The sequence below is a fragment of the Ambystoma mexicanum genome, chromosome 10 (assembly GCF_040938575.1).
Source record: "Ambystoma mexicanum isolate Mex_15411 chromosome 10, UKY_AmexF1_1, whole genome shotgun sequence".
Taxonomy (NCBI): domain Eukaryota; kingdom Metazoa; phylum Chordata; class Amphibia; order Caudata; family Ambystomatidae; genus Ambystoma; species Ambystoma mexicanum.
Genome location: NC_090932.1, coordinates 1,190,231,958 through 1,190,258,542, shown reverse-complemented (window position 1 = coordinate 1,190,258,542; position 26,585 = coordinate 1,190,231,958). Strand labels below are relative to the sequence as shown.

General features: G+C 42.3%; 1 protein-coding gene across 1 annotated transcript in view; it reads left to right on the top strand.

Moving 5' to 3' along the window:
• SRRM4 (serine/arginine repetitive matrix 4) overlaps positions 1-26,585 on the top strand; it is a 290,445-nt gene that overhangs the window by 207,734 nt on the left and 56,126 nt on the right. Inside the window, exons 7-8 of the mRNA XM_069619178.1 lie at positions 1,914-2,006; positions 11,624-11,786. Of these exons, the coding sequence (XP_069475279.1) occupies positions 1,914-2,006; positions 11,624-11,786 (256 nt within the window). The remainder of the gene's footprint in view (positions 1-1,913; positions 2,007-11,623; positions 11,787-26,585) is intronic.

Below are 26,585 nucleotides of genomic sequence, written 5' to 3'. Positions count from 1 at the left end.
GCCTTGGTGGAAAGGGGAATTACCGCCCTATTCCAAGGTTGGCGGGGCGGTAATTCCCCCTTCCACCATTGCCCTTCCCCATACCCATTTGTGCCCCATTGGGCTCTATGGGAATGGGGAAGGTGCTAATTACGGTACCGCAAATTGTGGTACCGTAATTAGCTCCCTGGTCCAATTGCGGGTTGGTTTTTACCAAGCAGGCGTTAAATTCCCCAACTCGCAAAGGGACCTCGTAGTAAGGCGGTAAGGATTTACCGGTACCGGTAAAATACTGGTACCGGTAAACCCTTACCGCCATCCGTGTAATGAGGCCCAATGTGTTTAAAAGCATTGGGGAACACCTGTAAGAAGTACAGAGAATAACGATCAGTGTACTGCCAAACTCTGTTAAAAAAAACAACTGGTATGCGTGAGAAGCGCTCACTGTGCTCAAGGTGTACGAGCGTGGCAGACTTACTTAAAGCGGCTAGTCGTAATTCTGAATGCCTTTTGCAGAACATGAAGTGGCCCGATCCAGTCCGCAGTGTACCAGTACTGTAACGCTAACAGCATTAAGTGGTGGCCATTTTAACCCTGAATGAAGTAGGTCAGCATAAACGTATACACGAACATTAAACGCTCGGCTGTTGAGCTCAATGGCCAGAATGATTTGTCAGACATCTTGAATGGCTAAACTGCATTGAGCATAATGTTATAACAAGCCTAAATCCTATAAAAGCACTTGAACGCAATCTTGCATCGGAGGTCAGTTGCACATTCTCACTCAAACATGATATTGAGAACCAAAATAAGAACGAATGTTCAATCGCAATGTTGTGACAAGGAACCTAATTGGAAGACAGACATAGGGCCTCATTACGACGTTGGCGGTAACACAGCTGCCGCTGGGGTCATTTTTTTACTGGCACCCGGCAATGAGGATGTACTTGGGCATTCCAGCCCCGGTGGACCCGGTACATCCCCATTGCCGAGTGCTGGTAATAATTACTCCCAATTCCCATTGAGCCGATGGAAATGTTGGATGCACCGGCACCATTCATGAATGGTCCCGGTGCATCTGACATGCTCTGCTCGCGGGTGCCGGTATGCCCGCCAGGTCAGACCTGGCTGGCGGAAAGGCATCCACAAGCAGAACTCGTAGTTTGCCGGTCCGGTAGTAACGGTGCCGATAGCTTACCGGTGCCGTTACTACTGGACCGGCAAACTCGTAATGAGGCCGATAAAAACCTAACAGCGGCCAGCCCCGGCAGCCAGGCCATATCTGCCAATGGCACAGGTCTCCTAGCATATGCAATAACACACATCAACACATATGGTAAAGCACTTTATTGACAAAAATCACAAGGTTCAGCTTCAAGGCCCATTTGTTAGAAAATCCTGGCTACGCCTCTGATAAGACGTACATTGCACTTCAAAGACAATCGCTTGAAAGTGTCCTAAACTAATTGTTACATTCTAGTTCAGTTGTCCCAAAATAATGAAAAAATTGACACTTCATGATACAATGCCTTCATATAGTGGTCCACAAGTCAGTATTTAGTGGAGCAATGAGCTCTTATTGCAAGAGATGGATACGGCCCGTGGGATGTTACCATTTGAATGCTTGTGGTACGGGAATTCCAAATAGCTTTTATTTAACTTGAAGTAACTTAATGTAATGTCATTTAATGTTATGTAAAGTGATCTCGTGTATTGCCAAATCTGCCATTTTGGCAGCCTCTTGGAGCTGTGTGTGCGGAAGTATTTTCTCTGAATGGGCCACGTACACTCATGGAAGTGTTTTCCCATGCCTGCTTTTCCTCCAGTTGGGGGGAGGCGGCAACATTTCACTCTAGCCCTGCTACTCTTCCATGCATTTACGCGTGGCTTCCTTCTGGACTGATCCTGTGTGTTCTTCCTTTCTTTTCTTTAAGCTCTCGTGGCCGGGCCCGGAAGTCGCATCGCCACCGGCGCCGACACGCCCGCTCTGATCACTCGGTCTCCCGGTCCTCTAGCTGTGGCAGCAGGTAACTAACTATTCTGCACTGTACCCAGCCTTGTGTGCTATGTGCATATGGACAAATGGGGGCATGATAAACTTCATTACAATGATAACAACATCTGGCTTTCACACAGTGCTTCAATCTAGATTCCCCTGCTACTGAATGATCTAGTAGTAGGTGACATTAAAAAAAAAAATAACGATATAAAAAAACACTTATTACACAATGTTTCAAAGTACTCAATTTATCGACCTGGAAAGGGATGTCAGACCTGTCGCGATACCAACCTGTGCGCTGTAGGCTGAACACAAGCAATTAACTCACTGAGGTATCGCACTGCATGTATTGGAAGCGAGTTGTGACATCACATCTCAGCTATAATAACACATCGATAACCTGCCAGCAGTAATAGATGGTTACAGGTGGTTTTACCTTCTACACACCTCGAGCATCTGGCATCTGCTGTCAGTCAATGAGTGATAGAAAAAGATACTGCCTGTTGTTTGCATAGTAATCTCTGCCTGGGCAAATGAAAAAGGTTTTCAAAAAGTAATAAAAAAACAAAACATACAGAAGGTCGAGAAAGATGATGAACAGAGACACAATGCAGCAAAAGACAGACTTAACTAGGGCACATTGAGAAGACAACCGCTGGGTGCGGAAGATGTAAGTGAGAAAGGAGAGTGAAGAGATAGAAAACCAGGAAGGTAAGGAAAACAGTACTGGGAAAGTGGGCACAGTGCGAGAAAGGCAGAACAGTGGATAAAATAGAATACAAGGAAACAACTGCAGAAAAAGAAGGAAGATGGCCAAAAAATGACAATGGATTTGGAGCTGTGGACCTGACGCTCATGCATAAAAGGTGCAGAATTCCGCCAAATGTATGTCATAAATGTAGTGTGAGTGACGTCACAGTTACGGGACCTGATAAAGACACTACTCAGCATGAGGACTCGTGGCTCTGTAGGGTCACAGAGCCTCTGATTGGCTTGCAATACACTTAGAACATTGGGGTACTTTGCCCATCTACAACCCAGCTACTCCCCTGTCTATTGTGCTGTACAAGTGGGCTAGTCCCCATCCCATTTCCTCTGCTCAGGAGTTGCGGACGAGTGGAGGAGTCAAACAACTCCCTTCAACCCAGTGAATAGTTTATGAACACTTTTCTGCTTTTTACATAACTATCATCATCAAAATACATGCATCACCAGTTGACACTTTAAACCTATGTTCATTCAACCAAAACACCAGTGTCGGAGCCGGGGGTGGTGGGGGGGGGGGCTTAGCGGGGGCAGCCGCCACGTGGCGTGTGCTCGAAAAGAGAGGAAGCGAGTCAATGGGCCCGATTTATAGAAATGTTGAACATGGGAAAGTCCCATTGTTTGATATTCTTTGTGTAAATCCGTCTCAATTCGTGCACGTGCGAGTGCAAGATGGAGGTAGTGAATAATTGAGGAAATGAGCGTACAAGATCAGGTTTGTTTGAGTCAGCGCAGAGGCGAATGTGCGCATGTGTAAGTGAAAGCATGAAGGCCCGAACAATCAAATAAAAAAAAAAGGAGGACACTAGTGAGTACATTCTTGTTTAGGTGACAGCGTGAGTGCATGAGCAACTGGTTGAGAGATACTGTGAACTTGACACTGGTCGTGGATGGCAGAGAATCACTGAGCTGCTTTCCAAAGAAAACAATTTCAATTTAGTGATTACGCTTTTATTTGTCTTAGGCCCATTATACCATAACACATAACACATAGCATATCTGTTGTATTTGTAGACTGCACGTTCAACCTTGGGTTTATTTATGGGCATCAAAGACGTGGAACAAATGCACATCGTTACCGAACTTGAGGATCAACGAGGAGGATGCATTAGTCCAGTTGTAGAGTAAAGGACCTCACGGAAGTCCCGTTTTAAGTCTTGCGAGACCTGGAGTGCGGGCTTTCCAATCAAGGCATTACGAGCAGAGTGAGCCAGAAGGAAGGAGGCTGCACTACGCTCTCCTTACAGAATAAAAGTAAATAGACTTGACAATATACTCAGCATACAGGTGAAACCAGTTGGTCCACACATGTACTTAAGCTTATGATGTTAAGAAAGCATTTATGAAGCCAGTAGCAAGTAAGGTTTATGTGAGAAGAATAAATAGTAATAGTATAATAGTAACTACATCTTCATGCCTGCGTGTAATTATAAACCGCGCCACAACATAATTAGTGAAGGACACTGGAAAGAAGAAGCAGACAAGGATGCCACTACAACAAAAATCACAGAATGGGTTAGAAAAGGGTGGCCCGATGAGAAGACCACTGCAGAAGGGTTGCACCCATATTGGAAAGTAGCAGATGAAATCTTCAAATGTGAAGGGATGCTCATGAGAGGTGACCAAGTCATTGCACCTGTAACAATGAGAAGGACCATCCTATGCAGGGTTCACGCTGGTCATCTAGGAAACAACACGACGAGAAGGAGAGTGAGGGAATCATATTGGTGGCCAGGAATGGATGTTGAAATATGAAAAATGACAGAGAGATGTCATGAATGTATAAATAGCAACAAGCTTCTCAAAATAAGACAAGTGCCACTACACCCAACAGAAGTGCCAGAAGGAGTATGTCAAATACTGGGTTGGACTTCATAGGCCTGCTTGAATTAATGGTACATGAATGCATGTATAGCATAGTGTTAGTGGATTATTTATCCATATGGGTAGAAGTTGAGTCTGTATCCAACATAACCATGGCCATTGTGATTCAGTTTCTCAAGAACATTTTTCAAAGAGAAGGGTTGCTGAGAGAGCTGGTCACTGACAATGGAGTTCAACTTGTATCCAGAGAAATGGAAAGATTCATGAAGAAGAGCAATATACAACAGATTGAAGCAGCTGTATATCACCCACAAGCAAATGGATTGGTTGAACACACCAACAGGTTCATCAAGGGGGCCCTGCAGTTAGTCACAGCAGCGGGTCTTGATCCACTCAGCACTGTCAAGCTAGAAGTGGCTGCCCATCACCTTACCCCCAATAGGGTCACTAATATATCACTGTTCCATCTCCTCACAGGACGCAGGGCAGGGTCTATGCTAGTTCCGCCATGGTAAGCAAATATAAGAGAGGACGAAACAGTAGACATGGAAGAAGTGGTGCAGCGAGTAAAGAAGAGCAAAGAGAACATGAAACGATGTAATGATGATAGAAGACAGCCCCAACAAAGGGCAGTTCAAGAGGGGATTTGATAAATGCTACATAGAGACCCAGGGACTGGGTCCAAGTTCAGCAGACCAGTGAAAGTGGTGCAGCAAAGGACAAATAAATCGCGTACGCACACAAGATGGTAAGCAATGGAACCTGGAGAGGGTGACACTATATGAAAAAGAGACAGGAGAGGCAACCAGCCCTGCAACACAAGAGCAGAGAAACAAAGAGGAGAGCTCAGTCAAGGGGAGGTCGGCAGTCAGAGAACACACAGAACTGGAAGCGGAGCAGGAGGAAGGGACACCATCACAAGTGGAAGTCAGTCCCAAGAGAAGTGAGGTTAGACAAGAGGGATCCAATGAAAAGAGTGCGACACTGCAAGAAGAGAAGGCAGAGAGCAGTCGACCACAGAGAGAAATAAGAAGACCAGGGAGATACACCAACTATGTAATGGAGTAACTCAAGTCTTGCAACAAAAGGAGGTGTGTATAGTAAAGGACCTCAAGGAAGTCCCATGGGAAGTCTCGCAAGATCCCGACATGAGAACTGGAGCGCGGGCTTCCCGTTCAAGGCATTACGAGTGCTGTGAGCCAGAAGGAAGGAGGCAGCACTCCATTCTCCTTACAGAATAGAAGTAAATAGACTTGAAAATCTACTCCGCATACTGGTGAATTCAGTTGTTCCACACATTTACGTATGCTTAGGATGTTGAGAAAGCATTCATGAAGCCAGAAACAAGTAAGATGTGTGTGAGAAGAATAAATAATAGTGACTACATCATCACTCCTGCGTGTGATAATTGACCAGGCCACAACACTAGTTCCCATAAAGGTTTACCTAGTTATAGGTTTGAATGTTCGTCAGCTGTCACGTGCATTCTGGTTCGGAGCGCCAAGAGGAAAACAGGCATAAAAGGTGGACCACTGTTCTAAACAATGACACTTAGTTCAGAATGCTGCCATTCATCTCGTTACTAGGCCAAATTGGTGTGAGTCTGTTTCAGAGGCTAGGAGGAAACTCCCTTAACTCCCTACCCAGGGAAGACTATCACAAAAAGGCCTTCATTTGGTTTGCAAGTGCCTGTCTGGTCAGATGCCTGGGTACCTGACAGCGCTTTTAGAGTACCATATCACCGCTAGGATGCTCCATTCGAAAACACGAATTTCTCTAAATATTCTGAAAATTAAACCTGTTAAAACAGGAGGTAGGATTCTCATTATGTGGGAATGGGAGCTTGTAATCAGGTTAGTCTGTCAGTGTGTAACAGCCCATTAAACAGTTAATTCTGTTGCACAGACATCAAAGCTTCACTAACACTAAAGAGCAGCACCCAGAGACAATTTCGTTTTTTGAGGCTGTTTAGTTAGTCAAAGGTATTTACAGTACATTGCATTGTTCTACTTAGGTGACAGAAAGCTGACCACTTTCAAGGGATAGTATCTCTCAGGCTGAAACGGTTTTGCAGAAAAGGATTGATTGTAGCTCCTGTCATACAGTGTTAGAGATCCTGTTAGAAAACACTGTCCTTTCTCCATAGCTTTTCAGGCTGCAGGCAGCTTTCAAAAGCTGATCCCATGATACGGGTTGGTTTCTTGTGGTAGTTTGTGTAGCTTGATTTGTGGGACGAGTACAACTCGCGGGAGGTCAAAACATCTAGAGGATCACCCTACACTCCATGGGATCCCATTCAAAGTGCTGGAGTCCAATGTGATGTGGTCCACCTGTTTAAGACCCAGAGCTCATCTGGATGCAAGGTTTTTCTACAGTTGGACCTGTGTGAGGGTCTTCCTGGGAAGGCCTATGTAGACGACATTGCAATACGCCATGAAAGATACCACCAGTAAATGGACAGGGTCTACCTTACTCTAGAAACTGAGCATGTCGATCATTACCCTAGACGTGCAGATTTTGAGATCTATGTTCCTTGCCACCGCTTTGAGATGGAAAGTAGTTCCGGATTAAACGAGATCCAGAGGTTGCTGGCTGTGCATGTTAGTTTTGGTGGATCTTCCATTGACGAGGGACATTGCCATGAAAACTGGTTAATATTCACTGTGACAAGTATCAGCACCTCTGTTTCAACCGTACTTAGACACAGACTTCTCTCTCGCATCCGTTAATAAAGGTGATGAAGCAGGGTGCTACACCATCTTCCACATGTGTCACATGAGGCAGACATCAAGAAGGGCATGTTATAGAGTTCCAATGTTAACCATCTGTGGGAGTATGTGAACGCTGAAAAGTAACAGAGAGAGAGAGAAGAACCTTGAGGAACACTGCAGGTTATTTCTTGGGGTTTTTATTTGAATGACCAAATGTTCATATTTCTGGTTGAGGCTCTGTAGAAACGACACTGGGGCTGTTGCCAAAATCCCTTTGAATCTGTTCAAGTGCCTTGGACCAATGCATCATATGCTGAGGAGAGCCTCAGCAAAATGAAGTTTGCTTCATCCAGGGTGCTATGAAGTCAGGAAGGAAGACAGAATTCGCTGTCATGGTGAGCACGGGCAATCCTGCGGACCCGTTAGCCGGGAGGTGTCAGTATCTTTATCTTAGTCCGCACCACTATAAACTATTTGTATCCATGTTTCAGAGCTGTAAATGAGTATGGTACAGTAGTGGATCACACCGCTACTGTACCATGTACAATAATGCACTGAAGGTTTTGTAATGAGACTTCTATAAATGTTGTGTGACGGGGTGAATATGTGGGCATCTGAGACTTAAGAGGGTTTCCTTGACCCCCGCATACTTTTGCCCCTTAAATAAAGGGATGCCCTAGAGCAGCCCTTCACATTAAATGGTGTTTCCCACATGCAGTTTTCACCGGAATAACTATGAGTTAATTACCTCATGTCTTATAAACTTGTACGCAGTAAAAAACAGGTGTCATTTGAAACACTGAAGAAGAAAGGAAGGAGCTGTATTCCACCTTATCAGGACAGTGATTGATTTATTGAAATTAATGCATTTCACACAATAGCGATTTCTCAAGGTAGCAATCTATCTGTCTATCTGCGTGTAAAACGGGTTATATATGGTCAATTCCTCCCTACGATGCAATGCCTGGAGGGTGAACGAAATAGAAGACCCAAAAATCTGTGTCCAAGTAAACAAGGAAAAAATGAAAGAAACACTAAGGGCTAAAAAAGAAATGGAGTACCTCTGCGAGCCCAGAAAATAAAAATAAAATAATATTTTATTAATCAAGCAATATCAGTGTAACGCTACTGTGATAGGGGTATTAAAAGGTAGATAATAGGGAAAGTAAAACTACCCAGTGTGGAATGCAAAAAAATAACCACCTCATGTGGAAAACTGAAGTGGCAAGCGAGATGGAAGAGGAGGAGATGGCGGGCGGGACATAAATGTTGAAATATCATTCATCATAGCACAATAGAGGGTGGGGAATGTGGGATGGAGGAATGAGAGGGGTGACCACAGAATAAGGAAAGCACAAACTGTGGTCCAACTTAGAAAATGAGCATGATAGACTTTGATCAGAGGGTAACAAATTCAATAAAGGTATGTTTTTATTTCTATTTCTGAAGCCTTCCTCTTCAGATTGCAAATCCATGATTCATTGTTGCTTCCGATTGTCACAGTCTGTATCAGGCTGCCTTTTATTTTTATCATTACTGCCAGAATTATAGTGAGACCCACAGAGTTGACCATGGCAAAATGTAATCATTTCATTTTTGGGAACTAAAGAAAGGATATGACAAAGCACACAAAGTTAGGAGAGGTAAGACACATGCAAATGTCTAAGCTCTGAGACATGATTTTGGCCAGGGTGTTTGACTTCAATGAAATCAGGATGCGGTTGGTATACTTAAGCAATATTCACCCGTTACACGGGCTGGAATGGGTGGTAACAGCCCGGGTCCCGAGTTAAAGGCCTGAGTGTAGCCCGAACTAATGGTTATTGCTATTAGCACCCCGGGTTGCCAGTGCGTTAACCCAAGTGCTAAGACCAATGTATTTTCACCTTGCTGTGTCCCGTTCATTAAAAGAAAATACTTTCTTAAGATTGCCACCATGAATCAGAAAGGCAGAGCTCCATACGGAGCCCCTCTTCCATTTCAATGGGAAAAGGGGGAGATGAAGTGGCCACAGCAACAGCGGCGTCGGCTGCCGCCATGCCGCTGAAGGAAAAAGCTGAGTGGGAGGGACAGCAAATTTAACATGACGGGTTGGTGGGGGAAGATGGGGGGGCAAGGTAAGCAGCCAGGAGGTTGCTTGGAATAAAGGCTTGGACGGTGGGTTTCAGCCCCCGATCCAAGCAAATAAATTGGTTGCTCCCCACCGCCCCAGGTGTTAATGTGAGTTTATACAAGGCACTTTAAGACTCAAGCAATATGATCGTAATCTTCCCTTAATTCAAATGTAGCCACTTAGAACCCATCTGAATGTTAACTACATTTGCGCTGTTGCGCAATTAGGTATGACTTAAAGCAATCGCAGAGGACATTAATGAGGTAAGACAGGAAGGGCCTCATTACGAGTATGTCGGTAGGGGGTCAACGGTACCGGTAAGGATGCTGGTGCCGTTAACCCCCTTCCACCGCATTCCGAGGTCCCTTAGCGGGTCCCATTAGGGCCCGCTGTTTTTTTTTACCAGCCGCCCTTAGAGAGACCCGCTAAGAGACCAGAGAGCTAATAACGGATCCGCTATTTGCGGGCCTGTTATTAGCTCGTTCCCCATTCCCATTGAGTCCTATGGGGGCTCGAATGGGAATGGGGAATGGTTTTAAGAATGGGGATTTACCAGGTCCTCCAAGGTTGGAATGACCTGGTAAGTCCCCATTCCAACTACCCGGACCCGGACACGGGTTTGGAGGCAGCCATGGTGCCAACAGCACCATGGCTGCCTACAAACTCATAATGAGGCCCGAAGTCTCTAAGGAGCACCACAATGGATGCTGGAGGGGAGCTAAAGTGGAAGAGACCTATTTCTTAATTCAGAGTAATCAGGCTCAGATTTGAAGTCTTGGTAATGGTAAAAACAAAGGGTGATTTATTAATTTGCTGTCAAGACTCCCTGCAAATCCAATGCTTCTATGGAGCACCCACCACATGACCATAGAACTATTGAGGTTTAGACTAGGGGCCTCATCGTGATTTGGGCAATAGCCCTTAAATGTGGTGGTAACAGTGTTACTGCTACGGTTAAAGGTCCACCCAATTTCGAATCTGGCGTGTTTGTAAACACGTCGGAAAGATGCACATTTTTTGCCTCAATTGCTGCCGGTGGTATTACTGCATGATAATTGCGCCAAAAATTCTGGGGCATGGGGAGTAACAACGCCCAAACCGTGATCTGGCAGAAATACCACCGGACGGGTGGGCACTAACTCAAATAAAGTTGGGCGGTATCCCACCCGGGATACTGCCCAACTCGCTCTGGCACCCTATTTCTGTCTTCGACCTTAAGCAAAAGATGTATTCATATGAACGCAAGTCTATCCTCACAATCAATTTCCAAAAGTGAAGTTTGACCCTAGCACTTCCAGTACACGTGCAGCTGTTTCGACACAGTGCTGGTTTCGCCCACTCACGCGAGGGTCATAGGGCTTTCACACCCAAGATGAAATCCGGAGTCTATGACCAGTCTTTTGTTCTATCCAGCCTGTGTCAGGGTCATCCACTGGCCTTAGTCCAACGGTAGTCTGCCACTCACTTTGGATGGTGAAAAGGTTCATAGACCTGAGTTTTGGCCCACAGGCACTGTCCAGACCCTATCAGAAATTAATTGTTTAAATTAATTGTTTAAATCCATACGAACGTCTGTTAAAAGAGAAGAAAATAATAAAACACTAAGAACGTGGGCATGGAAAGACACCATAGGGGAAAGAAAACATAAGTCTTTTGGGAAAATATTCCTGAAAAGGAAGCCACCCAACTCCTTTTTTATCTGTACCGTTTATTTATTTATGTATTTATTTATTGGTCCAGAGCATTCCCCCTTAAACTCATTTATGATGGAATCCTTCCAATAAGGTGTAGAGCTGCTTGTAGAGATGTTTCGTAAACAGCATTAGAACATGTGCAGTATTGGAGACACTGCTTTTCAACATTCACTATGAAATAATTGATTCAGATCTACAGAGGTTTGCTAGCCCAGGATAAAGTGATCAGCTTTGGGCCATTCAAAGATGAGATTGTGCAATACACAAAGACCACTCTGACTCACACACAATGATGGTAACAGTCTTTTCTTGCATGTCTGTTTTTTGTTTAAAGTGTGTTTTGTGCAAAAAGTCCCCGGGAATTTAATGCCTTGGATTGTGACATCTTTTTACATTCATCAGATTTTACAGAGTTGCAATTTAATATATTGTAAAAATGATTTAACCCCAGTTGTGTCAGTGAAAAGTATTTAGATATGCAGCATACTTTCCCAAATAATTCCCGGAAGTTAAATGTTGGCATGTTTTTCTTCCCAAGGCATGGTGCAAAGTCTCGGAAGGAAAGCCACAAATCGAAGCATCGACGCCCCCACCACACCTCAAAGGTCGCCGAAGAGCAGTGTGGCATGGTCCAAGACCAGCCAGTCTGCTTGCCTACGCAAGCACCCGGCACCTGCAACTCCAACCCTATTAAGGACATAGTAAGTACTGTATGATTGCTTAGTTTGTATTTTCAGGCATGTCACAAAACAAATTTGCAATATGGCAGTGAAGGGCAGATTAGCCACACCACATGGTTCTGCTACCTGTGGCTCTTCAGTTATTGTGGACTACAACTCCCATGATACCTCACCATTATCCGTCCTGGCTAGAGGTCATGGGAGTTCTAGTCCAAAACGTCTTGCAAGCCAAAGGTTGGAGACCCCTGCAGGACCAAGTCCTGCTGGCATAGCGCGGCCATAGATGAGCTACTTTGCCCATGTGTTAAACAACCTTGACAACTCCTACCTATTGCCATCATAGTTTGATTGCTTTGCCACCATCGCAAGCCCTAGAATCCTGAATCATCATCCTATAAAGTCACAGCAGGCAGAATTGTGTCTACACACATGCACTCCCCGGCATCCCTTGCCAATGTGCCAGCATAGCTCCCCCTTTCAGTTCTGATAATAGTAACCTCCCTGTGTGACTTGTGTAGGTAGGTGCCCGCAACTACAGTGAGAGCATGGGTGGAGGTACAATAGATGCCGTCAAAGCAAGCATGTGCTTAACAGATTCATGGCAGAGTGTTTATCTTTGACTGGATCTATATTTCTGTGTGAATGGGAAGAGGGTGATGGAGGTTCCTGTGTGAAGTGTGAAGAGGAATATGGTTCCTTGGCAAAGTAGACCAGATCCTTCCGTCTGGTCGATACTTTGACAGATGTGTATTTCTTTGTGTGTTCAAATAGATCACAGGGACATTGTTTTCACACAGGGTTGAACTGGTGGCATAGACTTATGCCATGCAGCACCAACCCTCTGAGTGTGCCACACTCTAAAAGGGCGAGATCATGCAACCTCACAGATACCAATAGTGGCAGATGGATGCCACCTACCCAGTCCACGGAAGTGTGGTTGAACTTGCAGGGTTTGCAAGTGGAAGAGCTGAGGATTTGCAAAGATTGGCAGTAAATGTACTGATTCCCAGGTGTTTCACTATTGAGTCTGCCCTGCCTCCACTTCTACTGGCGGGGGTGAGAATAAGAATGGCCAACCGTGATCATGCAAACCTGCTGTCCATTTCGGTTTTAGGTCAAGTTGTGAGTTCATCATTTCCTGGTGTAATTATTCATATGGAAACATTGACAAAGCAATAATTAAACGGTGACATCTCTCTATTTTTATTTGGGGGTCATTTTCATCAGTGCAGAGATGGTTTGTTTTGTTGCTTAAAATACTTTATCCATCACCATATGCCTTACATATGTATTATCAGTGATAAAACAGAATGGGGCCTCATTACAAGTTTGGCGGTGTGGTTAAACAATGGCGTCAATTTTGTAACCACTACATTTATGGGTACTTTTTGTCACTTTTACCGCACAGCCAAATTCCAAATTTGGAGGTAAAGTGGAGGATTAAAATCCAGCAAAATGCAGAATGGATTTGATACACTTTACCTACACACATCGACAGATTTACCACTGTGGAACTACTGCATAACGTAATTCCGCCAAAATGCCTATTGAGTTCTATGGGCTCCAAAAATGGGTATTTACAATGCCTTGCCATCACTTTCATGGTAACTCCATGGGACCGAATGGCGGTAACGGTAAACAAGTTTGGCAGTAATTTCACAGTTATACCACCAAATTACCACCAAACTCATAATGAGGCCAATACACTTTACTTTTGACTTGAAATAAGCAGATTCTCTGGTTAATATAGGTGTGTGGTATTAACTTCCCAACTTTGCTTGCGACAAATAACAAAGCAGATATCCGCTTAAATCCAGGAACAACACAAATAAATAAAGAAAACAAACTTCACACATGTAATTTGAGCACTACAAACAATAAAGGCTGACTAACAGCGTGGGAACTTTCATTTACCAATAGTGCCTGCTCAAAGTATTGTAAGAAGTCCAGATGGCAGCTTCACAGACTTCTACAACATAGATACGAATGAGAAGCAACACTAATCCTGATTTAGTCTGGATGTTGGAGCCTTTTCACGGTAATGTACTATGAAGAATATTATTCAACTGACAACTACAAGCTTATTAGTCCCCTTCAACAAAGGAAAGTTAACCAAAGTTCTAAATGTGGTGAACAAGGACCTAAAACGTGGCTCATACGACAGAAAAAAACGGTTTGCTTACAGTACAATGTAAAGACAAAATCCACTCTATGACTGAGAACGAAAACAATTAGATAAATATCTTACTTCAGGAGAAATTCAGAGGCAATCTGGTGTCACTATACATTTGTAGAAGGTGCTAAATTCACAAAATCGTTAGTGGTTAGATCAGAAATGTTTACAAACAGATGAACATCAGATCCCAAATGAAACAGGGGTTTCATTAATTTGCCTGTATAGAAATTGAGAATTGATTCCTGCACAGATCATTGAAATGGAAATAAAATAATCATTAGGCTAAACAATCTTTGCCAAGATTAACAAACATTTTCCAAACACAGACTTTAACAACATATCCATTTTCCAATCAATTTAGACCTACTGGAGTGTTTCAACTAACTGTAATACAAATCCATTAAAAATGTATTTATTTGATTGTAAACTATTTTTAGTTTTGCCTATTAGTTGCTGCTTTAGCAGCACCTATAAACTGAAACAATTGCATTGGAGTATACATAGAAGGGATAATGGTGGATGAGGAGGGGCACACAGCCGTGGGCTTGGTTTGTTTATTTACACACCCAATGAACACCCATGGCTATGCTAATCCCCACTGCCATTAAACCGCAGTACCTTCCCTCCCACACCAAAACACACCATCATGGTGTATCTTTGAGCTAGCTCTATCGTGCAGTAACATCAAACCTTGTGCTGCATGGAGCCGGCCTGTATTATCTATATGCAGTCTTATGAGATGTAATGGCTTAATTACTGTAGTAAATGACTTTACCAAGTGTGCCTTTGGCCACATGATTTGTAAGCAATATGTGTCTCCTCACATCTGTTGCTTGCACTGAAGTCTGTTAAAAGCAAGCATTAGCAAAGCCAACAGTTTTGGCTTTGCTAATGCTAATGGGATAGGTATTAGATATTTGCCAGGCACTGGTATGACATACCTGGGTTTACACTCCATTTTCCGGGTGTTGCCATCGCCAGTTAGTCTCCACTATAGCAGTGTCTGAAGATTGCCAACGTTTGTTTACAAGGAGGAATCCGATTTAGGGCAATGATGTATTGTGGTCAATGACTCAGTGGAAGATGAATGGCCTTTTCACTGTGCATGAGCTAACAATCTCAAGCTTTCTGGAGCCATCAGAGCAGCAGTACTCTGTGGATTCCAAGAGTCAGACGGTATTAAATGCTTGCCATTGTATGCTGTGCCAAGTTACCATAAAGGCACCCTAACTAACCAAGTCATAACAAGATTATACCCGATTGCAACCAGGGTGAAGAAATATGGGTGCCCATTTCGCCAAAGTGGCTTTATCCACCAATATATCAGGATTCGATTGAGCTCTGATTCGTGGGTCTTTTTTAGCAATATCTCCCGAGCTTTTACACTCTCCGATTTTGACACTGATTGCCCACTGGGCTGACTTGGAATTCGAAAAGTTACAACATGCATTTTAGAAGTGATTCAAGAAGGACGATTCGACACCCGTTCTAGGAATTTTTACAGAATCAAGGGGTCTACCATTCATGCAAGGGCCCTACCATTCATTCATGGCCTGAGGATGCAGGATGAGGTGGTGGTAAAAATGAGGGGATGTACATTGGTGTGTACCTTCGGAACGTGCTCTGTTATCCATGAGGAGAGATATATTTACTCAAGAGACCCCAAGCCTGAGTTTTTCAAATTCATTATCCCACGGGAATAGAGACGGAAAGTGAAGCTATGGTCCCCTCCCATCAGAAGTGTAAGTGGCACTATCTTATACAGAAACACAAGAGAGTAAGCATCGGCCCATCCAGCACTCGGGACTCGAGGCCAGTGAGTCGGCCAGATGACGTGTATTAATCTAGAACAGGGTATACAATACTCAAACAGGTCATTTTACATCCAGCGATGTTAACGAATTTCAAATAACGAATAACTTATTTAACGAACCTACAACACCGAAAAACACAGATTTTTTTACTTAAAATATATGGGGGATGGGGTAAGTGATTAAAACGGATGGTGTTTGGTGTGGGGTTATAGACTTAGGGAAACAGGAGATTTAGGGGGTACACACGCAAAAACAAAAAAACGGTATTTTTTAGGTATTATAAGTTTGTCAAAAATGTTTTCGTTATTTCAGGTTTCGTTAAGATCACACGGTACCATTGGCGAGGGCAGGGCTGAGTAATGTAAAAAAGCGTGCTAACTAAAGTGGCCTTTCCTTGCGTTTGCCTCTGCCTCTCACATCGCAATTTGTGGCAACTGGTTATGAAACATGAAAGGACTGAGGAGGTGAAATCATAGAGCGGCATAGAGAGGTTTAAAGTAAAAAGGATATGTTATGGTAATAAGTGTTTTATGCTTCGCCATTCAAGGCTGCAGCGGCTCAATAGCGCTGAAGCTTATGGAAAACAGGTTTGCGGCACAGTTGCGATGCCTGTAATTTATTCAACCATTGCTCAGTAGTGCCGTTTCATCTCTCATGTCTAATGAATGGTTTTACAAAGCATCATGAGTAGTCACATTTTTATAATGCCCTCATGTTCATTAGTTTATACTTTTAAAGTTCTCGCTAATGTAATTTGAAATGATTTCTAATAATTAGCCCTTAACTCCAAAGCATTAGTGCAATTCCTCATTTGCACAACATAATACAGCAAAGTAGATAAAGTGGGTGAGTGAGAGAGTCCAGTTGTAGAGCATGCACCATGAACTGGACCGTGTTGGTCATGACTGCATCAGGGTCACACATATCTAATCAACCTGAGAGATATCGGGCCTCATCACAAGTCCGGCGGTAACCGTACTGGTAAAACTGGCACGTTGCCGCCGGACAAATTTTAACGGTGCCTGGCTTGGCAGAAACACTGGGGGATCACAACCCCGGCATTCCGGGAAGTCAGGCGCCAGTTATTGTATATCCCAATTTCCTTTTGAGTCCCATAGGACTCAAATGGGAATGGGGACCACGGAAGCAATGACTGCTAGTGCTTCTGTGAAACTCTGCGGGTGGATGCCATTCCGCCCACCAGGTCTGACCCTGGCGGGTGGAGTCGCACCCGCCCGCAGAGTCGTACTGTGCTGGTCCAGTAACAACGGTGCTGGTACGCTTACCAGCACCGTTGTTACTGGACCGGCATAGTTGGAATGAGGCCCATTGTAAGTAATTTCCACCGTTTGGATCCTCAAAGAGCAAAATAATGCCCCTTTCTTGCAGAACAGAGATAATTTGGAACAAATAGCAATCCCAGTTTGGCTAAGCTTACTACTTTAGTGGTGGAGAAGCAGAGGATCATGGAACTCAGTTATCCCAGGCCAAGGCCCTAAACACATTTGTGCACAATTATAGGGGCTCAACTGTGATCCTGCCTTTAACTTCCAGCCAATGGAGAGATCTAAGGGCCGACGGAACATGGAAGCTCGTCCAAAGGCTGCTAACCAATCCAAAGGCTGCATTACTTCATCACTTTCAGTCTTGAAATGCAAGACATGAGTGATCTCAGGTATAAAGATTTGCAATAATCAAGATCGGAGTTCACAAGTGCTCCCATAGCAATGGCCCTATCCTTCACAGGAAGGTATAGAAGGATGCGACTAAGTAATATCATTTGGTAGAAGCAGCCTTTTTGACATTATTGCTCTGGAGATTCAGAGACACAGGGCCTCATCACGACTTTGGCGGTAACCCTTAAATCTGGCGGTCGCGCTATTACCGCCGGATTTAAGGGTCTGCCAAATCAAGTCTTCGGCGGATTTCGCCCCAGCTCTGAGCCACCAGCGGTAACGCCCAAGTCGTGATGAGGCCCCCAGTCCATGAGTACTCCAACACCTTGGAAAGGAGCCCCAGAAATGGAAATACTAGTGAGGAGAGGGAGCAGCTGAAGCAAGTGAGAGGGACAAGTAAGAGAAAATGCGGTTTCCCTGTGTTCCACGGAACCCAATTCTTCTCCACCCACATTTGTATGGCCTCTAGACATAGTCCCAGCACGATGCCAATGCTTGATGATTGATTATCATTGGCTTATAACTGGTAGGCCATGTTAAATTGCTGGTTTAAAATATAAGCTGTCAAGCATATGGGTGAAATAGAACAAGGGAGATGGGCAAGTCTTGGGAAAGCTACAAGACGCACCAGCTACAGAAGAGAGTAAGGATCACATGGTAACCTTCTGGGATCTGCAAAAAAGGAAGAAATTCATTTAGTATTGAAGAGGGAAAGGTGGCAAATCAGGTCACCACAATCCCCTGGTCGACCATGTCAATCCCCTGGTCAGCCATGTCATAGGCCTCAGAGAGTTAAAAAATGAAAACCAGGATGCCGTGACCCAAAATCGCCAGCCTCCACAGTGGAGTAACTAACAGAGAGAAAGCAGATTCAGATCCTTGCCTGGAGTGGAAACAAGATTGAGAAGTGTCCAGAATATCATTTGATAGGATGAAATCCTGAATTGGTCGCAAGAGGTTGTGTTGATGTAAGGTGGTATTTTACAGCATGTGCTGGGTCAAGAGAAAGCCTTTGTAAAAATAGGGCATACCAAATAATCTTTATGGATGCCGAGGAGTGTTCCTAATTAATGATCTTACTAATAAAGTGGGCAAGTAAGACTGGGAATGTATGGATCAGCAAAGCAGAAAAGTGGAGACAATTGGGTTGAATATGACGAAGTCTAACTTCTATATCATGAACAGGGATCAGACGAAATTAAAATGGTCCGAGTTCAAAATGTATAAATAGTACATCAATGACTTATCTCACCTCCCTTGTATCAATTGTGGGAGGCCCTTATTCATACTTTTCACCATTTTCAAAGTAGATTTTCCTTTGTTTGCTTTAGGGAGCTCGAGTCCTAGAATTACATTTCTTCAAAGAAGCGTCTGTTTAGTTTTACAGGATTTTGGGGCGTAAGAAGCTGATTGGACTTGCTCATGATCCTGTTATAGTTGTCGCCTAGGTTTGAGAATTGTTTCTATTAAGTGTATTGATTTGTAAAGCTGCTAATCAAGAAGATATTGATTCCATAGACATATGATTGGAGGAGGAAAAGAAATGAGTGCCTGAGAAAGTTGAGTTCTGAGACTCATGGATATTGAACTTAACAAAAAACGGGAGGAGATAGTGGTTACACAAGGCATGTTTCTTAGTTATCAATCGACTTCACTGAATTGCCATTTCATTCACATACATGTTTACCAAGTTCCACAAGCAGAAAAGTAATTCTCCAAGCCATAGTTCAGCTAGTTCTCCATTTCACTGGACTGCAAACTATTTTCAGAAGAATGCCCATGATGATTGCAATCACAATAAACACATTGAACATTATAGTTGCTGCATTTAGACAATCAATAACTGCTATTATTGTGTTGTGCATTGTTTACTACATGCTGATATTTCTCCACAGTATGTTTCCAAAATATCCTTCACCCAGCCCATTTGAATGTGCGTCCAATTTCTTTTTTTTTGTATACGGTTTACAAAAACCCTTTTTAAAAAAACAGATTAAAACTATCCATAAAAAATTACATATAGATACGATCAACATAAAATGAAAAAGACTAAAGCACACTGATTCAATTAGTCATGATAGTAAAAATAAATCCAAAGGCAACAGCATGAAAATTAGTCTAAAAATAGGTAAATGAATTACTATCAAATTATTAAAATGACACAGTCAATTGTAATGATTTTTAAAAAAGCAGCCACAGCAATCCCACCAGTAATAGTCTCACTATACAAGCAGCACCACCAAAAACTTTCAATACTGTTCCATTCAATAGAAGTCATTCTCTCCAAGGAATTAATCTGGGCAAATGTAACATTTTACAGCACAGAATCAGATGTTTGACATATTCCACCAAATCATTGTTATCACAGAATCTACACTTTGCATCACATTGAGTAATCATTCCTCTTCTCACGAGGACCTCTTTACTAAGTAATAACTTCCACCAGAATCTTAAAAGAATTACTCTTTAGTAATGACTGGGGAATTGAATGAAATAAATCACAATCGTCCCTCATCTTTTAGGTTCATGAGCTAAATGACTCATTGATGGATACCTGTGAAAACGTTCTGTTGTTTCAATCCAATATCTATCATAAAGAGCATGTTTAACTCTATTAGGGTCATGGTTCAGACCATGACTGAATCTAAATTCAGTTCACCTGAAATATTTTCACAGGACCTTTGCACATTAACAGCAAAATGTGCAGTCCCCAATCATAAGCAATCTAGATACATATAAAATGTCATTTCGTCATGCAAGGAATCTGGATTTGGAGAAATAAAATTACGGTACAAAGATAACAATCTCCATCATACATGCCCTCTCAGGGAAATCATGCTTAACTCAAACCTTATTGCTGGGAGTGGGACAGCGTTTGGAATATTCAAAACCTGCCGTCATATGGAAGCTTAAATTAAGTCCTGTCATTTAACAGTGGACTCAAAAAAAGTTCCACCCCATATATTAGTTTAGGGACCACTTTCCCCTCACAATAATTAATCATAGGCTTAATTGAGAAACAACCCTATTTTTGGTCAATCCTGTCCAATTAATGTGTTAGGGCCAGTGCCTTTTGAGTCATAACTTGTCAATCAAATAAAGAAGTGGGATGAGCCGAAATATGCAACCCCAACTAAATCATACTCGAGCTAATTCTAGGGCTAGTATTTTCAAAGAAGACTGAGAATGAGTTTACATTTTCTTCCCTTTGAAAATGCCAGGATTTTAGTTTTTGCTGGGTTGATTAAGAGGCTATTGTCCTCAACATTCTGGGAAACCAGGTTAGCATACGCTGTAACCCTATCCTTGAGTTATCAAAGAGTAGAAAATCATCTGCATAGGTGATCCACATTACTCTAAAATGTCCCAGCTTGGGTGAAACAAAAGCTGAAGAGTCCAGATAATCGTTAATATCTGACACATAAAGGTTAAAGAGGAAGAGGGGCAAACACACACCCCTGCCTGAAATCAGATCTGGTTTCATCCTTGTGGACATGGCATCCTCCTTATTTAACTGGACCATAATACCACATTTCTCATAATAAGGTTCAATAAACCTTATGGCAAGCCCCACACATCTAACTTCCACCACAACCTTTTGCGGTCTACTTTATCAAAGGCTTCTGATAAATGAATTGATGCCACATACGTACACCAGGATCGGTAAGCCCTAGTAAATTCTTGAATCGCTCCCACAACAAATCCACCAAGATTTGTCGATCCTCTTATCTGAACCCTATTTGCCATTTAGTTAACATCCCTGTTGTTATTGCCCATTCCTCTAGTTGATGCAAAATAAGAGAAAAAAAAAACACTTTACAATCTGCATCAATCAGAGGAATTGGTTGATGATTTTTAGGCTCACACCTAACACCCCGTGCGTAAATTGGAACTACGTGTGCTAGCTGCCAAGATTGAGGAAAGGTTGCATGGATAACAATACATCTAAACAGCAGAGTCAGAGCATTACGCCAATTAATTGGGTCTGCCTTAAGTGTATTATTCGTTAATCCATTTGGCACCAGAGCCCCTCAAGACATTAATAATATTCAGTACAGCTTCGACTTCAATATGAAATTGTCCTTGAAACATGGCATCACCCCCACCCGTAGTTAGAGTTGCCTGGTCAAAATAACTGCCCCCATAAAGATCTTCGAAAAACATACCCTTTCTGGTTCATAGACAGGATTTAACTGACTAGTAGCCAATGAAGCATCATGCCCATTTACCAATACCCATAATCCTCTCAAGTCCTTAGCAAGAATGGTGTGAAACATAACTGCCGCATCACACTGCATGATAATTGCTTTAATAAATGTACAGAAATTCCTATACTTTTTTTTCACCCTTTTGCATTTATACTGCTGGATTTCCAACTTGTCCTTCGAGCACCTACTTTGTCTTACATCACGCCTCATAGTCCTTTTTGCTTCGGCTAATTGGCCATCATAGGTATGTAAATGATGTTTACCCCCACTACCACACTTAATTATTGGATTATTCACCACAGAATCCATTGACATACCCATAAACGTATCAGAATTCTCCATATTGAAAGCATCCAATTTTCACTCCAACCTACTATACTTCATTATCTTGTTAGCATTTTCATTAAGAATCCCAATGTGATAAGGCGACCAGCGAATAGCATTGCTAGCTACAGTTACCCTTAAATTAGTAGGACCCCTTCCGCTCATACTTGTGTCATTATATTGAAATTTGCCTTTAGCATACAATGCTCGCTCCAGGAGTTTTTTAGAATCTGAAAATAGAACAACAATCTAACAAGATGCTATCCACAAATATATAATCTGAAGTCAATGTACATTCGCCACAATGCCAAATAGGCTGAGGGCCTTCCTCACGGTCCATCTTTACATTTATTAATTGGAGCCCAGCATACGCCATAGCAAGATGTCATTTCCTTCCTGCTTGTGTTTTAAAATCACTATTAATCTGAAGAAATGTCCCACAAATCACCCTCATGGTCCGCTATGGAACAGAGTTCAGACCACCTCCTAAAATTGCATGCCCGTTAAGGGACTTTGGTAGCCAAGTTAATATACAATCAAGAACAGCTTTAAAAGAAATCATGCAGTTTACCCACCTCTCTGAGCCAATAAATGTTGATTAATAGAAGCAGGGAAGCAACACCAAGTTGTAAATCTCTTCGGCTACTAACCCATGGCCAGAGGCTATACAAATAATGAAACACCCTGCATTTCATGCCACCTTATTATTTTTAGCTAATTGAAATAAGAACGGAACCCCATTTAACACAGGTGGAACAGTTAGCCATGTTTCTTATAAAAAAATACACTTACAGTCCCTAATTAATAGCAATTCTTCCGTATTACTTTTCAAATGAGTACACCCTCTTGAATTCCAGGATCTCAACTTCTATTCATCATAAAAACAAGTCAATCAGTATTCTTCAATTGTCCCCTTTCCACAAGTCAGAAGTTAGACCAGACACATCTCTCCCTCCCGTTCATTGGGTATCATGGGATTCATGCAGTGTTCTATACCAAGATCCATCAGGTTTCATCGAAACTTTTAAATTACTTCTTCCCATAGGACCTCCAACATCAGTTCCCAGTTCACTTCAGGGATCTATTGAGAAGCCCATATTATTTCATTTAGTTCTTTCAGAGTAAACCAAATCCCTTACCAATCTAGAACCAAAGTAAACAATGCATTAGTCTGTATTGTTTCGGTCTGGGAACTCCACTCTATCAATAGCCGCAGAGGATAAAACACTCAAAGTTGGGATTTCAGAAAACATTAACAGCACATTGCTATGATTCAAACAAACCGGAATATTTTCCCCCAACAAACTCCTGGCATATTTCAGAAGACTATATGGCTCATTGCCCTTCTTGACCTCATTGGGAGAGCACATTTCTCTATCCTTACCATTTCCCATTTCCCTGGAAGTCAAGGAACAAAATTCCCTTATATTATCTGGAGAAGGAGGGACCCCCTTGGGCGATTGTTCAGTGGATTCCCTGGATGATAGAATTTACTCAAAAAACTTAGAACGCTTATACTTTCTTCTGATACAGAAGTCAAGATTAGAAGGGGGTTGCTTTTTCACAGTTTGAGCCCTATAGATGGCCTCTGTAACAGTAAGATTTCTCAACAACCTTCGGGAAGATGTGTTCCTTCTTTCAACCTGTTTTTGTTCTTTAGACTTTTTTGTCTATTTTAACAGGATCTTATAAATTATTATCCGGGGGAACTCTTCACCCCCTACACACACTGTAGAATGAACATCTTGTACAGCGATATGCACAGCCACCACATTCAACTACTCAACAGCCACCGTGGCATTCTCACCAACATTACTGGCCACATGAGGCATAGTTAAATTAACAATTTCAACTACAGCTCTGTGGAAATGCGCAGGTCTTGGAAGCAAGACCACGCTTAGCTACACAGGTACGAATCCAGAATCCGTGCTTGAAAACCAAGCATGTTATAAATAGCGTGCACTTGCACTATCTGAATGTAAAAGGCTTAGTAGGATCGTTCCACCTTCATCCCCCACCCCTTGCCTTGTTGCACCTTAAGGCATAGGAGCATAATAAATGACCTATAAAAAAAAGAAAAACCTATTGGAGGACAGATTGGGGGCACTCAATGAAATTAATTTGGGATATTGAGAATCCCGAACAATTGGCATAAAAATTAGATTACATGTCTTCAATGTTAACATTTATAGTACTTCAAATTATTGTGTGTGCCTTATCCTCACTCCAAATGTTATTTTGTAGGTTTACAAAATACCTAAGAAACATATTCAAGGCAGACACACTAGGGGAGGTCAGTCGTATTCTTTAGATCAACTTCCCTCAGGATAACACCCTCCTCTGAAACCTCTTCTGCCTTGATGAGCCCCCTTGGGGAAAGATAACCAGATCCATGCTCTATCAAATTAGTCAAGTCCATCGGAGATCCTATATAAGAGACATCACAAGTTTGCTGTATGAAGTTGTCCACGGCTCCACCATCTATATCCAGCATAACAGAGTCTGCATGTTCGATAATAGTCAAGTAATTCACATCATCCATTTGGGAATGATCAAGCATGGCTAACCCTCTAGTAGGTTCAATGAATCTGATCTCTGCATTGGTGCCCACCGATTTCATTAAAAAGTCAGTAATTTTTTGGCCAGCTATTGGTGAAATTATAGATTGAGCAGAAAGTCGGTTAGATTTAACTATAGCCTTTTCCCCCCTTGTAGGTCGAAATTCAGATGGCTGCTCAGACAGACTTTGATTGTCCATGGGGCACGTAAAACACGAACCATTATCACCCAGATTAAGCATAAGGGCTGCAACGATTTCCACTTCTTGAGGCAGTAAACCTTTCATCTCATCCTCAGCACATACTGATTGACTTCTCAATCCAGTACGTGAAGTCATTATCAATGAGTACAGTAGCTCAGCTTTAGTTGTTACACGTGCAGAGAGTCCAAATACAAACGTTCAAATGATGTGCAGTACAAAATGCGAAGTAAATTCGCTCACAGAATCACAAGAAACAATTTGTGTGGATTCTAAAAAGAGTAAAGTTTGTCTCAAAGGGTAAAAATACCCTTTAGTAACCAAACTCTCCAGCAATTAGAATGAACAACTACTGTGACACAAAATACAAGCAGCATTAATCACTCTGGGGCTATGGTTCACTCACTGAGCTCCAGTGGGTCGGAGGAGCAAGTTCAGGATCCATAGCAGAGGTCACTGGCTTCCAGTGCACACCACAGAGCACACAAGGCAACCATCAGCCCAAAATGCCTCGATATAGGTGCAAGAAAAATAATAGCAGCTAGTAATAGGAACGCTGAGCCATGGAACACCAGAGCACTCAGTACGCACTTCGCTGCGCTCCGCTTTGGGGAATGGTGTTTTGAAGTTTAAAGCTCCTCCCCCTACAATGAACAGTGTGAGGAGACCAACACACAAACTCTCTAGCCACTTTTCAAATACCGGAATACTCAGCACGCACTATGCCCAATCCAATTTCAAAATCCAGACTTGTTCTAGTATTTAAACTTTTTTCACAGTTTCCACACTCGGGGTGAACTTTAGGAATCTGCTGGAATCAATCCATACAACTCCAGAGCAGATGGAGATTCTCTAAAATCTATTTTTAGGATAAAAACGAAATTCAGGCAATAAATGTTTGCCACACAGTAAAATAGGGCTCCACCCTTTCTTAGATTGTTTTAGTCTTTATTTATTACTGTTCCTTTACAGTTGTATGACAATATATATCTTGTTTTAGATTCATATTTCGTAATTTTAGGGTTAGAAGGTCCCATTATCCGACAAGCACACATTTGTGATATCCTTCTCCAAATACCTCCTACTTGTAAGAATATGTGTGTGGAATGTGTTCTTTTTTGCTGACAATGTCCGCAGTCCAGATGATCTCTTCTCGCTACACAGTAGTGGATTTCAGATCACTACTTATACTGTATTGTATTTATAGAGTTGGCTGACAATATACTTGATATAAAATCAAAAAATTAAATTATGTTTAAGCACACATTTAGCTATTCTACCATGTTTTGCTTGCTACATATTACAGTTAATATGCTTAGAACTACTAATCAAATATTCAATATATTCCTGTATCTCCTCTTTTTTGCAACCACACGTCACGCATCCGTTTATCGTAACCATAACACGAAATGCTAAAAACTCTCACATTCCTTTAGTCCCGGATCTGCTTGAATCCCACCACTCAAGGTACAGTTTGTCCCACACTATTTTCCATAGCTGTGCCTCTTACCGGCACAGCTTGTACTTTTTGTCAGAACAAATATTATTTTCAAAAGCATCACATTATGCATATACCACCAGCAAGAATGGTCAGTTAATTTGTGGTAATCGTAACACATGATGTTTATTTTAGTAGATTACATTATTTAAATTGATTGATCAATGATCTTTGAGGCAGCCCCCGCCAGCAGATAGAATTGGACATCACTTGAACTTTGGAAGGAAATATCATCTGGAAACAATAGAGAATTTTGCTGTTAGAAATTGCAATTCTTAATATATTAGATGTCAAACGTACGACATCACATCTAACAAATCAATAAATTGTTTGGTTTGGTAGGATTGCCATTTAGCTTTTTCAAAC